The sequence below is a fragment of the Dromiciops gliroides genome, chromosome 1 (assembly GCF_019393635.1).
Source record: "Dromiciops gliroides isolate mDroGli1 chromosome 1, mDroGli1.pri, whole genome shotgun sequence".
NCBI lineage: Eukaryota > Metazoa > Chordata > Mammalia > Microbiotheria > Microbiotheriidae > Dromiciops > Dromiciops gliroides.
Genome location: NC_057861.1, coordinates 85,936,968 through 85,952,206, shown reverse-complemented (window position 1 = coordinate 85,952,206; position 15,239 = coordinate 85,936,968). Strand labels below are relative to the sequence as shown.

The 15,239-nt window shown below is 36.3% G+C and overlaps 1 protein-coding gene across 18 annotated transcripts in view; it reads right to left on the bottom strand.

The window, feature by feature from the left end:
- Window positions 1–15,239, bottom strand: part of PTK2 (protein tyrosine kinase 2) — a 428,530-nt gene that overhangs the window by 98,811 nt on the left and 314,480 nt on the right. For all 18 annotated transcript variants that reach the window (XM_043978984.1, XM_043978985.1, XM_043979000.1 and 15 more), the window contains 4 exons: window positions 11,951–12,035; window positions 6,257–6,357; window positions 4,124–4,239; window positions 2,565–2,665 (listed from right to left, as the gene is read on the bottom strand). In XM_043978984.1, coding sequence (XP_043834919.1) covers window positions 2,565–2,665; window positions 4,124–4,239; window positions 6,257–6,357; window positions 11,951–12,035 — 403 coding nt within the window. The remainder of the gene's footprint in view (window positions 1–2,564; window positions 2,666–4,123; window positions 4,240–6,256; window positions 6,358–11,950; window positions 12,036–15,239) is intronic.

Genomic DNA, 15,239 nt, shown 5'->3' with positions numbered 1-15,239 from the left:
CTGATATTTTTATAGGACTAATGAAATACTCTTTTGCATTTGTTCTTAGTTATGTTTCTCTCTTCTATACACATCTTTTTTTTGTTGTCGTTGTTGTTGTTGTTGTTTTGGGGGGGCAATGGGGGTTAAGTGACTTGCCCAGGGTCACACAGCTAGTAAGTGTCAAGTGTCTGAGGCTGGATTTGAACTCAGGCAGTCCTGAATCCAGGGCCAGTGCTTTATCCACTGCGCCACCTAGCTGCCCCTTTACACATCTTTTTGAAGTTGGATTAGGTTGACATACAGTCCCATTGTTCTCTGTTAGAAAAGTCTTCCTAATAAAAATTGTTTTGTATTGTCAGATACTCGTTTTTTACAGTCTTATACTTCGTGGATTGTTTTTCCAGTATTTCCTTCTGATGATGATGTCTTTAAGGTTTACATTTTACATAAGATATGATAAAGGATAATTATAAAGTAAGGAAAATAATTCCATGAGCCAAACCTAGAAATAAAGGTCATTATTTTACCGTTATTATGGAAAAAAAAGATAGTTAACATTTAGGTAGCAATTACTATGTACCAGGTACTGTGTTAAATACTTTATAATTATTATCTCATTTGTCAATGTCAACATAACAATAACCCTGGGGGGTAGATGCTGACATTACTCCTCTATTAGAATGAATGTAAGCCACATCTGTATAACAGAACTTTATTAATGAAAAAACTTATAATTTATCAATGGAAAAATTACTTACCAGTAATTATACAAAATTATCATATTTAAAACACTGACCTGGTTGGGAGAAACATTTTTCCTGATTTATTTGTTCTGAACATGTTTCATATTTGTATCTGAACAATATTTCTTATTAGCCATTACCCTGAAATTTGCCTTTTCTGGTCACGTCTACCACATCCTCTGATTCCTCCATCCTAGGACCATTTTATTCAAATTAAACACAAAATTGCTTTAAGGGGACCAGGTAACATATGGTTTGGGAAAAATCTATTTTATTAGCACTTCCCTATTTCCTAGACATATTACTTTCCCACCTTCCCACTCTCTCCTATTCCAGATACATTTTCTTCCATTTTTACCACTTACATAATTTCAACAGCATCTTCCTAGCCTACTCTGCCACTTTTTTAAAACTTGGCCTGTTATTTCATTGGTACTGGGAACTCCTGGCAACCAGCAAACTCCTGCCATCTCTATCTCAGGGTTGGCAAATGCTTCAGTCAGTGAAAGGAATAAATACAAAGTTTCCCATTCTTCCCTTCTGCCTAAGCTGTTTCCAATTCATACCACCCCAGGTTCTGAAATTCATTATCCCGGCCTTCCTCCCTGGTCTTTTTTGTGTTCTGTAAGTTCTGTGGAGCCCTCTCTGCAGGAGTGAAGAGTATCATCAATAATGATCTATTTGGGGACAGCTAGGTGGTGCAGTGGATAGAGCATTGGCCCTGGATTCAGGAGTACCTGGGTTCAAATCTGGCCTCAGACACTTAACACTTACTAGCTGTGTGACCCTGGTCAAGTCACTTAACCCCAATTCCCTCACCAAAAAACCAACCAAACAAAAAAGAATGATCTATTTGTCCAAAAGGCAAGTAAAGCCTGAGCCATGGGACAAAGTGTAAATTCAGTGCAATGGGAAAAAGATAGGGTGTGGGGAATACTCTAAGACCATAAACTGAACTTTGCATTTGTACAAGACAGATTTGGGAACTACAGTTTTTGTTCAGACAAATACACTATTAGTGCAAAATTAGCACCAACATTACTGCTTCTCTATAAATTGCTAGGCATGAAGTGATTCTGTTTGTCCCACAGTTTAACTATACATATGCTAAAGTATATAAAGAGAAAGATTTTGACTCAATATTAGCAGTGACTTCCTAACAATTAAATATGATCCAAAATGGAACTGCCTGATGTGGCAGACAGTTCTCATGCATTGGAAGTGTTGAAGTAGCAATTGGGTGATGATCACTTTTCAGCAGGGATGTTGTAAAGGGAAAGAATAAACTCAATGACCTATGAATTAGTTTACTACCAAGATCCCAAGTGAATCAAACTGGTCTTTGTACAAAACTGAGAATTGTGGGGACTTTTCTCATGTACAGTCTAGAAAATTTTAGTCAACTCAAAGTTTAAATAATATTTCAAGAATAAACTGAAAACATAAAAACTTCAATTATGAGGAAATTTTGTGTGCCAATACTTGAAAAATACTCACTAGTGGGCCAAGTTGTGGTTAAAGAATGGAATAATCAACAGCTATAATGTAGCACATCTCTAATTCACAAATTTAATTCTATGGGCAATGACAGTGGTCGTGAGAAAGACTTCAGAAAGTTTCAGGACATAATTTTAACTCCTCTGGTTTCTTCCCATTTTCTATGGTGATTTTAAAACTGTGTCAAGCTGTTTTTAAAGGTGTCATTATATTTAGGTGTGTCAAAATATATTTTTTTCTTTTAGAAAATGATATTTTTTTAACCTTTGCTGGCAGGTCAAACCAAAAATACAAAATTCTAAAAAAAATCTGTATTCATATATGCTTTATCTCATTTCTTACCTTTGTAGTAAGTACTATCTTCCATATATCGAGACAAACCAAAGTCTCCTAATTTTACACAGTCAGTTGAAGATACCAGCACATTTCTAGCAGCAATGTCCCTGAGGAAGAAAGATTTGGAATGATAAGTTGTACTATAAGAAAAATCAAGATTTTGTCTGTAATTATCTATAAATAGATACAAGAAAAAAGATTACAAATTAGTGGGTATGTGTGAGCATGTGTGTGAATGAACCTCTGAGGTAATTTACTTCAAACGCTTCATTTTACAGGCCCAGAGGGTTTAGGTGAATTGACCAAGGTCACACAGGCTGTAAATAACAACACTAAGGTTTAAAGCCAGGTCTTATGACTCCAAGACTTACACCTTTTCTATTTTGTACCTCTAAATATGTGATATTTATGCGTCTCATGATACATGATAGAATAGATTAGACAATGTAAGCATTTTTTAAAAAGAACTTATGTAATGCAATATTTGATTTTTACAACACATAACCTTTTAGCAACTATTATTTATACAAATTGGCTTCTAAAATTCCCCTTCCAGAATGACAAAAATTCTACTCATATAGTTAACAGATAATGAGAACCTTTTTCTCCTTCCTGGAAAGTAGGTTGCCAGGTGTAGGGGGAAAAGCACTGACTAGGGTCACATCATGGATCTGTCATTCATTGGTTACGTAATTTTTGGTAAGTCAGTTACTTCACCTTTATCTAAACTTCAATCTCTTCATCTGTAAAATGCACATAACAGTCTCTACCACAACTTAAAACCCTTGTTCATAAGAACAAGTTTCTTATGAAGATAAAATGAGATCATAAATAATAACATAAATCTGAGTTATTAGGAAGCCTTATTGGACATTATCATTTATGGTGGCTATTGTACAAAAAATTTATATATATATATATATATATATATATGTAATTATATATGGGACCTGATTCAACTTTTTTTTTTTTTAAAAACCTAAATGTTTTCCTTTAAATCAAGAGGTTTTCTCACACTAGTTAGCTTTTGAATAGACTTCAAATGGTGGAACTGCTACAACTTCTTCCTCGCCCTTCAGGTTCCCCATTCCTAGTGAATCCTCAAACTTCTCTAAGAAATGAAAAATAACTATGACTTTGTTAACTAAATGTTAAAGGAATTAACTTTAATTTATATTGTAAAGAGGCACAGAATACAAATTCAGCATAATCCCAGCAGATGTCACCCTTCACACAGTGGATTTTATTTTACACACTTTCAAGACAACATACACTTAAGTCTCTACTATGTTTATCTTTGTACAGAGTAATAAAAAGATTCACATGGAATGATTTTTAATCCACATGAAAAAATAAGCCTCAAATAAATTAATAAATATCTAATTCAGTGTAGTTGAATCTCATAGTCATAGGAAACATATTAAAATGAGGACACAAATCTTGAGGAAAAAATGAACCGCATTTCCAGAAATCCTTTTTTTTCTGTAAATACTCATCACATTTAAAAGGGAAAAGAACGCAATCCCCAAAAGCTGTACAAGTTTAAGTTTCTGTGTCTCTCTTACCTGTGTACAAATCTTTTACTTTCTAGGTAGGCAAGGGCTGTACTAAGCTGGTAAGCATACAGAATCAAAGACGCCAAATCCAAGCTGTATTTTCTCACTTGCAAAAATGATCTCAGCTTTCAGAGTAACAAACAAATGAGATAATCATCAGAAACAATCAAGAAGAAAAGTCTAGTCTAAATGGCCACATTCATCAATGTATTACAAATTCAATTGCATTTTGTACAATTATAGAACATGTTGTGATTTTTCCTCTAAAAAAGACACTACTGCTATATTCAAGTGAAATTAAACTGATATATTTAAAATACACAGATGACAAAGGGAGGAACATAGTTTGAGTAAATCTGCAAAGTTCTAGATACAGGCAATGACAAGTAACATCAGATTAAAAGAGGTGGAGAAAAATGTGAATGTACAATTCATATAAATTTGACATTTCAACCAGGACTTTTGAATGTAGAAATAAAACTTGGGTGTTTTCTTAGGCTTCTTTGGTGTTTCCAGGAGTAACTCTACCTGGAGTTACTACTGTAACTTTAATACTTGAAGAATTCATGATTTTTGTCAGCAGGGTTCTCCCTCCATTAATTAATATGTAGTTTATTCCTCCATAGCAGTGCCTTTAACAAGTCTGTAGGATGTCTTTATGAGTTGCTATGGCTAAAAAACATTCATTCCCCAGTAGCCAAATTTCTGGTGATAAGCCTCTCTGAGCTCAGCAAGACAGGTCCTTGGATTAAAGACATTTATCATCAATCCCTGAGTCTATCCTTAAAGTCCTTTAAGTTGGCAGGATCTGTCAGTTTGTGCTCAGGGAATGAAAACCCCTGGTCAATTCTACATCACAATGAAATATCAGATCAAGACTAGGGTGGAAGAATAGTTACTGCCATTGAGATTGTCAAATTCATCTTTCTGTCATTTAGAATGTAGATTAGATGTACAACACAATTCTACAGAATTCTGAGCCAACTAATATGAGATGACCTGCATTTACAAGCCAGAAGAACTATTTCTTTGTAAAGCAGTGATGCGCAAATAAAACATTTTCTTTTCTGCTATGTATTAGGAATCTACTTATGAGAAGGCCTGACTTCTAGCAAGGCTGCACCCAAGTGCAACCTGAGGGAAAAGAAGAAAAGCTTCAACAATGCAAAAATAACTGTAAGGAAGCCAAACTAATCTCACCACTCCTCAAGAAAATGCTTTGGCTCCTAATTTGGAGTTTACAGAATCTTAATTTAAATAAAATGCTAATGATATATTGTTGTCTCAGAGGACACTCTATTAGAAGAAAGTTAGAACGGGAGAAGAGCTCATTAGGGCAGGCAACTCTTGATGACAGCAACAACAACTGATGGTTAGATAGGAGAGCACCACTTACGGCAAGTGACATGATATGTAGCATGTTGTTGATAGAAAAATAGGGCAACGTAAAATACTTTACCAAGACTTCTGAGCTTTCAAACAGGTTGGTTAGTTGGAAACTTATCACTAAAAATCTTATTATCAAAGAAGCAGAATAAAACATTTTACCCTACTTAAAAAGGCTAATATAATACTTGGCATTTCTATAGACTTTAATTGGTGTTCAAAACACTTTATTCCTATTTGTTAGCTCAAATTTTCAAAGGGAACAGTAGTATAATAATTAGAATCTTGTCCTTATGTAGTACAAGTCTCTCCAAAAGTGATGAGAATCTATTTAATTTATACATAAATGCTACACAATTTATCCATTTGCAGTTATGTGAGTTTGATTTATTTTCTCAAGTTTTTCCCTTCAGACTTTAGGTCATGGTCTACTCAGCAGCAATATAGTATGGGTCAGGAGGGAAAAATTGAATCTAAATCTCAAATATTATATTTAATTATATACAAATAGTTCTGATAAAAATACAATAGGGAAGAATTAACTGTTAGCTAAATGGAATTCTATTTACTGTCTCATTACACTAGCTTATAGAGGCCAGACTAAATATTCAATGAGAATGATTCCATTAAATAAAATATCATTTTGGACTGTTTCACTCAAATACCGTTACTTTACTTACAGAAATAAGTTACTACTGAGATTGTTTACAGACTACTCAAAATGCATAAAAGGTAACAGTGGAAAATTTATAGTACCTCCCCTAGTGTGCAGAGTTCCATGATTATCCAGACAGGGTTTTCTGTTATAACTCCAATCAACTTCACAATATGCGGGTGGTCGAACTGACGCATTGTTACTAGGAAGACAAAAGCAGTAACACACTTCTTGTTTTTTAAATTTCTTTTTTAAAATTTAGAATATTTTATTTTTTCCCAATTACATGTAAAAGTAATTTTAAACTTTAAAAAAAATTGACTTCCAAATTCTCTTCCTCCTGTTCTCTCCCCCTTCCCCAAGAGAGGAAGCAATTTGATATAGGTTATGCATGCAACACAAAGTTTCTCAAACTAAACAAGATAGTACCCAAAACTTTGGGCCAATGAGGGCCCAGTTATGAATTCAACTCCACATATTGTCTTTGATCCAGTATGTGGCTACAACTATCTAAAAGATGAATGCATATAGTTTCCACACAGTTCAAATCTGTTATTACTATTAGAAAAGTAAGGTGATACTTCAATTCTTCCATAAACTCATGACACTGCCCTTTTTGAAATTTTCTTGTCTCTCCTTAAGACTCCCATGGCACCCAGTTCCCTCACCCTTTCATTTGAGGGCTGCCTCTTCACTAAAAAAAGGATGACCTTCCGCCAAGAGCTTCTTCTTTCCCCCTTTTCATCTCACAAATCTTTGCCATCCTTCCCCACTATCATCAGGAGATTCTCTCTAGTTTCTGATGAAGAAGTGGCTCTACATGCAACCTTGATCCCCATACCGCACCATCTTGTACAGCTGATTTCCCCCACTGCCATCCCTACTTTTCTCTCCAATGAGCAATCTTTCTACCAATTAGCTTCTTTCCTGTTGCCTAAAAACATGACCATATCTTCCCTATCATTAAAAATCCCTCACCAGATCCAATCTTGATCACTGCATAATGTCCTATATCTCTCCCTTTCAGGTATACTCTCTGAAAATTCAAACCAACTTCCAAATTCTCTGCAGTCTGGCTTTTGATCTCTTCACCTAAGATCACCACTTTAAGGTTACCAATGCTCTTAATTGCTAAGTCTAATGGCCTTTTCTCAAGTCTTCATCCTTTCTGACCTCCCTATAAGAACACAGTGTTGATCACCTTCTCCTCCTGGATGATCTTCTCTCTGATTTTTGTGACATTGCTCTCTCTTGATTTTTTTCCTACCTGTAGGCCTGCTCTGCTGGATTTTTATCCATATCACCTGGACCACACTGCAAGTACCCTCACCCCCAAAGTTCTGTCCTGGGCCCACTTCTCTTCTCTTTCTTAACTATCACACTTGGTGGTCTCATTCGCTGCCATGGGTTATAAATATTATTTCATGCAGATCTTTAGGGGGCTCTTATCACCAGCTGCCTAATGGCTATTGTCCACATTTCCATACACATCTCAAACTCAACATTCCCTAAAGAGAACTCTTTCACAGAATATTCTTTCAAATATCTGAAAGCAGTTATCACAGGCTCAATATGTTTTCTTTCCTCCATACTTAATATGTCCATTTCCTGCAACACACAGTCACAAAGAAGACTTCCGATCTCTTTGCCTCTGAGTTCTTTCCCAGACCATCATCTCTGCACTGGCTACAACTCTCCTCCCTTTCCCAATTCAACCCTTTGGTGAACCAGGTGAACTCTATACTTTCTTTTTCTTTCAAGTTCCTTGAGCCTTTTTCCTGTTGCTGAATTTGTGCTACCAAATCTCAGCCTTATAGTATTCCCATCATCCATTGCCTCTGTTCCACCCTGGAGGTCTCATGCCTGAATCATTGCAATTGCCTTCTGGTTGATCTCCTTGCTTCAATTCTCCCCACTCAAATCAGCTGTCAAATTGATCTTCAACACAGGTCTGATTATGTCATCTACACGACTCAGTAAACTAGTGACTTTTACTTTCAAGATCAAATATAAAATCCTCTTTTTGGCTTTTAAAGCCTGATACAGCCTGCCTTTAGATAGAAAACAGCTTTAAATGGCAAACTGAGTTTATATTTGTTCCTACAGATAATAGAGAACCCCTGGATTGTAGTAGGAAAAAAACCTGAGGCAAAGAGACCAGTTAGAATGCTCTTGCAATAGTCCAGGTAAGAGGTTATAAGTGCCTGAACTAGGATGGTAACCATGTGAACTAAGGGATGGGGGGGTCTATAGTAGAGATGTTCTGAAGGCATAAACAACCAGATTTGGCAATAGATTGGATATCTGGGGTAAGTGAGAATGAAGAGTCAGAGATGACACTGAGGTTGTAAACCTGGGTGACTGGGAGTGTGGTTATGCCTTCAACCATAAGAGGGGAATTAAGAACAGGGAAGGGATTAGACAAAAAGTTTGCTTTCATTTGAACAACCACCAAACTGATCAAATATATGGTGCATACTATGTGCCAGGCAATGTACTAAGTGCTTCACAAAATTTGATCCTCACAAAAACCCTGGGAGGTAGGTGCTGTTATTATCTCCATTTTACAGTTGATACTGAGGCAAATAGAGGTCAAGTGACTTGCCCAAGGTCATACAGCTAGTGTCTGAGGTAGGACTTGAACTCAATTCTTCCTGACTTAGGGACCAGCACTCTATTCACTGTGCCAGCTACTTGCATACTCTACTATATTCTAGATAAACGAGTTTATTATTATTAGAAAAAGAGTGGCTAGATGACACAGTGGATAGAATGACAGACCTTGAATCAGGAAAACCTGAGTTCAAATCCAGCCTTAGTTACTTCCTAGCTGTGTGATCCTGGGCAAGTCACTTAACCTTGTTTGCCTCAGTTTCCTTATCTGTAAAATGATCTGAGGAAGGAAATGGCAAACCACTCCAATAGTTTTGCCAAGGAAACCCCAAGTGGGGTCACAGAGTTGGACATGAGCAAAAAAGGGTAGGTAGGATTTAAAGTAAGGAAAACTAATACAGCCATAGTAATGTGGACACAGTAACTAATAAGGAATCAGAAGATCTAGGCTCAATCTTAGTTGCACTAACACAGTGTGACTTTAATCATTCTTTTGGCTCTGTATTTCTCTTTGCTCCTCCATAAAATGAAGAGGTTGGATTAGATGATCTACTAAGGTCCTGCTTAGCTCTGATCTTCTGAATGCCCAAATTATAGAAATTCTTGTTGGGCCAGATGCTTGGGACCAGATCATGACTTGTCCCTAGTTCTGAAGTTCAGGATGGATCTTGTAATGTTACCAGTCTTCCATAGTTAGGAGATACCACTTGTTTCTCAGTTTTCAGTTTTCTAGGCTTCTAAAATATCTGAATGAAATGGTAGTTTATATGCAGAACAACCATTTATTTAACAAATATTGAGTGACTACTCTGTAACACACTACTCTAGATAAGGCGAAGGATATAAAGATAAATAAGAACGTTGGGGTTTTTTTTGTCTAGAAAGAGCCCAAACTCTGATAAAGAAGATAACTATGTGGGGATGTGGGGGGAGAAACCGTACCTCAAGGGAATATGTGTTAAATGACACACGAATGACAATTTAGTGCCATTTTCGTGTGATATGAGTTTGGACAGAGGCAATTGTTTATTCTGAGTGGCTAGGAGAGAAGTAATGGATGAGCCGAGTACTTGATATCTAGCAGTGCAAACTCTCCTGGGAGTCAATATATTTACTATTTCCTTATCTCTCCCTGTTTATGCACCAAGACTGTTCTTTTGGAACTATTGTTTCATTTGAAGTTGTGGTTTTTACAGAACCAATTTAACATTAGGAAAGGTATGCCTATACCCATAAATAATTTTGTGTGTGCTGCAAACCGTGTCAAAACAGTGCTTTAAAAAAAATCATGGTTGCAAAATCTATATCTTGTTTTTGTTTCTTTTGCTTTTGAATTTGAAAAGGAGCTCTTAAAAGGACAAAACTTCCTAATTATATAACTCGCTATGGTTTTGGAGCCGTAGCACAGGATAAGTTAAATTTTCATTAAGTGGTCATTTATTATTAGGAAACTGATCATGCAGTTTACACCCCTGTTATTTTATAAAGGAGAAAAACGAGTTTCAGATATGAAATGATAAACTCATAATCCATAGGTTAATGGGTATGAAAGCTGGCATTTGAACCCATAGCCACTGACTCCAAAATCTATTTCTTACTCTTCTGCGACATACCTACATCTCTGCATTCAGCCTTCTAGTGTCTGTGTTACTCCTCTAACAGCAGCTAATAAAACAGAGTGCTAAGACTATCCAATGCCATTAATGACTCAAATGCAGCAGCTGGTAAGAAAAAGCAGCAATGTGAGGATGCTAATACAGTAGAAGGAACTTGGAATAAAGGCTAAAACTCCCCAAAGGGACTAATAGCATAGAGTCTTTATACATAACAAACCTTAAATAAGAAAAAAACACATTCCTTAGTCTGGCATTCAAGACCCTCTAAAATTTGGCTCTAAGTCATTTTTGCAGACAGGTTGCATAGTGGGTAGAGAGCTGGACCTGGAGTCATGAAGGCCTGAGCTTAAAACTTGCCTCCAGACACTTATTAGCTGTGTTGTGGTTGTTTGTTCTTTGTTCTCAAAGAGGATCATGACACTGGGGTGATGTGAGGACTTGCACTGAATTGGATTTAAGCGAGGGAGGGCTGTGCAAGGTCACCAGCCTCACTCTCTCCTTCCTCCACAGTCATCTGGGTTCAGTGTCATGTTATATACATTAGGGTGACTGGAGATAGCCCCGGATGTTTGGGGCAATTGGGGTTAAGTGACTTGCTCAGGGTCACACAGCTAGTAGTGTCTGAGATGAGATCTGAATTCAGGTCCTCCTGACTCCAGGAACAATGTTCTATCCACTGTGCCACCTACCTGCCCCTACTAGCTGTGAGACTCTAGACAAATATAGAATATGGAATAATATGGAAATGACTTTCAAAGGGGGAAAAAAAAGCAAACATCCACCCTTCAAAACCTTATAACAAGTACCTTGGTAAAGACTGTACAATTTTCCAATAAAACCTTTTAATTAAAAGGATCCCCAAACTCTCAAATTGAAATTAAATTTCACATTTTCAAAATCATATACATAATCTTAATTATTTTATATGATGCATTTAATTTCTTTTTCCCCATAAAAGTATTTTATTATTTTCCAGTTACATGTAGAGATAGTTTTCAACATTTGTTTTTAATAAGATTTCTAGTTTCAAATTTTTCTCCCTCCCTCACCTCCTTCCCCCCTCAATCTGATATAGGTTATATAAGTACAATCACATTAAACATATTTCTGCAATAGCCATGATGCATTTAATTTGGATCTGGATTACAAATGTTATGTACTATTCTACCCTAAACTGTCCTTGTATCTTACTAAAATCTCATAGTTTTACAGTATGCCTCAACCCTTGAGTTTAATAATGCTTTTGAAATTCTTCAATACTCACTCCAATACAGAAATCATTAGCTCTGTAGCATACCAAAATACACAGGGAAATTAAATTCCTTCTCCCCTAGTCTCCCTGAAGGTGAACCTCTACTTATTTTAAATATCACATACATCTTAATTTAGCTGGAAAATCCAGCAGTCACATGCTTGTACCAGTGCTGCTATTCACTGAACAAGGTAATAAACAACGAAGTCTTCTTGCTGAAGGGAAGTAAAAATGTGATCTTTAATCTAAGCAATAAAATGAACTGTTTTGATTTTATAAAAACAAAATCAAAATGAAATTTAAAAAAAACTTACAGGCTTCTTGAAGGAATTTTTCTCTCACACTGTCTGAGGTACAGTTTTTACAAGTCTTAATTGCAACCGCCATTGCTGGATTCTCCTGAGGAAATTACATAAAAACAAAGAGGTTTCCTATTACTTATGTGTACATTTACAAACATTACCTATTATTTTGCTCTGTGAAAACTAGTGGAATTAGAATCACAGTTATAGTTTATCTTATTGATTGAGCAAAGAATTGAAATGGGCTTTGGAGGTCATCTAGTGTTTTCCACCTAATGCAGAAACGCCAACATTGAAGATTCTTGAGGGAAACACTCAATTTATGCTTGAACAGTTGCATCTAAAAGGTGCTCACTGCCACATGAGACAACCTACTCCATTTTCTGAATAGTTGTTGACTTTACAAAGTTCTTCCTTGTACAGGGCTGAAATCTGCTTCCCTATAATTTCTACCTACTGGTCCTTGACCTGTCTGTCCTCTGGGAGCTAATCTGAATAATTCTAATCTCTTTTCCTCAGAAAATGTTATCTTGTTTTCATTTATTATAATCTTCTTTCTTACTGTGAGTCTGACAATCCACAAACACATACATTTCAATATACAAACAGGAGGCTTGTGAAGCTGTTACATACAGTTTACATGTTTTAAAGAAATGCAAACCTATATTTAAATTTAAGAAAGTAGTAATAAAATTGCTTTTCTTGTCTCTTTTTGCACTGTTTTCTTCAGTGTAGTTCTTAAAAAAGTTGTGTTATTTTTTTTTTGCTTATTTGTCACTAGCTCCCAACATAATCCCCCCAATACCAACATCCTCCTCCCTACGTGAGTAAAGGTCCTCCTTTTTTGGGGGGGGGCATGGGGCAATTAGGGTTAAGTGACTTGTCCAGGGTCACACAACTAGTAAGTGTCAAGTGTCTGAGCTCAAATTTGAACTCAGGTCCTCCTGAATCCAGGGCCATGTGTTTTATCCACTGTGTCACCTAGCTGCCCCCCTCCTTTTTAATAAATAATCTTTTTTTACACATGACAGCTCTTGAGATACATAAAGATAACGACTTTATTTTTTCTCTGTTGTCTCTTTTTCAGAGACATCTGAACCATCCTCAGTTCTTTCAACCAACCCTTGTATGGTATGGTTCTGAGCCTCCTCCTCTGGATGTAATCCAGCTTACAGGTATTCCTCTTAAAAGTAGTGCTTAGGGGCGGCTAGGTGGCGCAGTGGATAAAGCACCGGCCCTGGATTCAGGAGTACCTGGTTTCAAATCCGGCCTCAGACACTTGACACTTACTAGCTGTGTGACCCTGGGCAAGTCACTTAACCCCCATTGCCCCGAAAAAAAAAAAAAAAGAAATGAACCTAATATTTAGAGGAACCAATAAAAATCATAAAAAAAAAAAAAAAGTAGTGCTTAGCCCAGAACAGAGAATATGCTATTCAACTTGGCCAGGGGCTGGAATCTTTTCTAGAGTAGTTACACAAAGAAGGAAACTTTGTTTAAAAATAACAGGTTACACACTTAACCCCAGCTAGTTTATGAAAATTATGATGAAGTAGCTACCAAGTGAAAAAAGTATTATTAACCCATCACCAGGATTGAGAAAATAGTTCATATTATATAGCTTGTTGAGTATTGCCGCTAACATCACTTTGTTGTATACTTGGGATAATGTTTTAAACATGGCACATCAATTAAAAGGATAAAATATTTGTGAAACAGGTTGATTGTTCAACTTGTTGGTTGCAAGTCAAAGTTAGGGAGATAGTGGTATCTTAAGGTCATGCCTTAGCAGTCTATATATTTCACTGCTTATCATGAATTCTTCTGTGATTTAATAACACTTATAATAACAAAGCTAATAACACAGTTATATAATGCTTTATAGTTGCAAAGCACTTTCAAATACACCGTGCCATTTTTCCCTCACAGGTATTAATCCTACAATCAAAAAGCATTTATTAAGTGCCTAATATGTGTTAGGCAGTAGGAAATTAAAAAAGAATGTTAACAATCTCTATTTAGAAGGAACACAAATTCTAAAGGAGGCAAGTGCATATAAAAATACAAAGAGTATAACTATAAATGCATACAAAGTAGTTAAATATAAAATTGTTTGGTAGGGAGGGAAATAACAATTGGGCAATCAAGAAAGGCTTCATGCAGAAGATGGTGCTTGAACTGTATCTTAAGAAAGGGACTCAGTGAGGTGGAAGGAAGGAGAGAGTTAAATAAAACCTGTCCTTTATTTGATGTTTTGTTAGCCTGAGTGTTTGCATGGGAACTAAGGGCTTTATCAGAGAATGAGACCAGTTGAATTCTGATGTTCCCAGGGGAAAACTTAGTTGGGGGCTCAAATGAAAGTCATGATTTTTATCTTGTACCTTGCTTTTATTTTTATCTTTTATTTTTCATCACTTTTACTTTCCCAATGTATTCTTTCACCACCCACCCTGTGAGTCATTCTTAATAATAACAACAAGCAGGTCCTGATGAGGGCAAATAATGAATTCTGTGAAATGGCTGCATTATTCAAATTAACAATACTTATTTCCATTGAAGTAGAACCAATTACTATATTATTACTTTAAACAGTGCCAATTTGAGTAATGCAAAACTCTTTGGGATTCATTATTCACACTAATTGGAACCTAGCTGTACCTAATATTTATATAGTCCTTTGATGTTTGCATGTTTTAGGTATTTACACAGGATATATACAATCTATTATTTATATCAATCATTATATCTTTAGAACAACACTGTGAAGTAAGTACTATTGTTATTCCCATTTTACAGAAGATGAAACCGAGGCAGGCAGAGGTTAAGTAACTTACTCAGGATGTCTGAGGGAGCATTAGAACTCAAGTTTTCTTAACTCTGATTTCCTAGCTCTCTTTTTTACTATGCCATTTGTTCTCTGGTTATCATCCTCATCCCCTCCACCAGAACCCCAGGCTCAAGTAACTCCTGGATCCTGTGGTCCTGATAGATAAGCTTTCCTTTGTCTTGTGGAGCCCCAGGCCTCCATGCCACTTGTGAGCTACTCACTATGCCTTTTGGAGAGTCATTTATCCCTTTCTCACCTCAGTACCCATCTATGAATTGTATTCTACCATTAGAATATAAGAGCTTTGAAGGCCAGGAATGTCTTCCTTTCTTGTATTTTTATCTTCAGTGTTTAGCCAAGTGCCTAGTACATAGTAAGAAATGCTCTAATTTGTAATTATGCCCAAAGGGCGATAAAGCTGTGCATACCCTTTGACCCAGCAATACCACTTTTGGGTCTTTTCCCCAAAGAAAT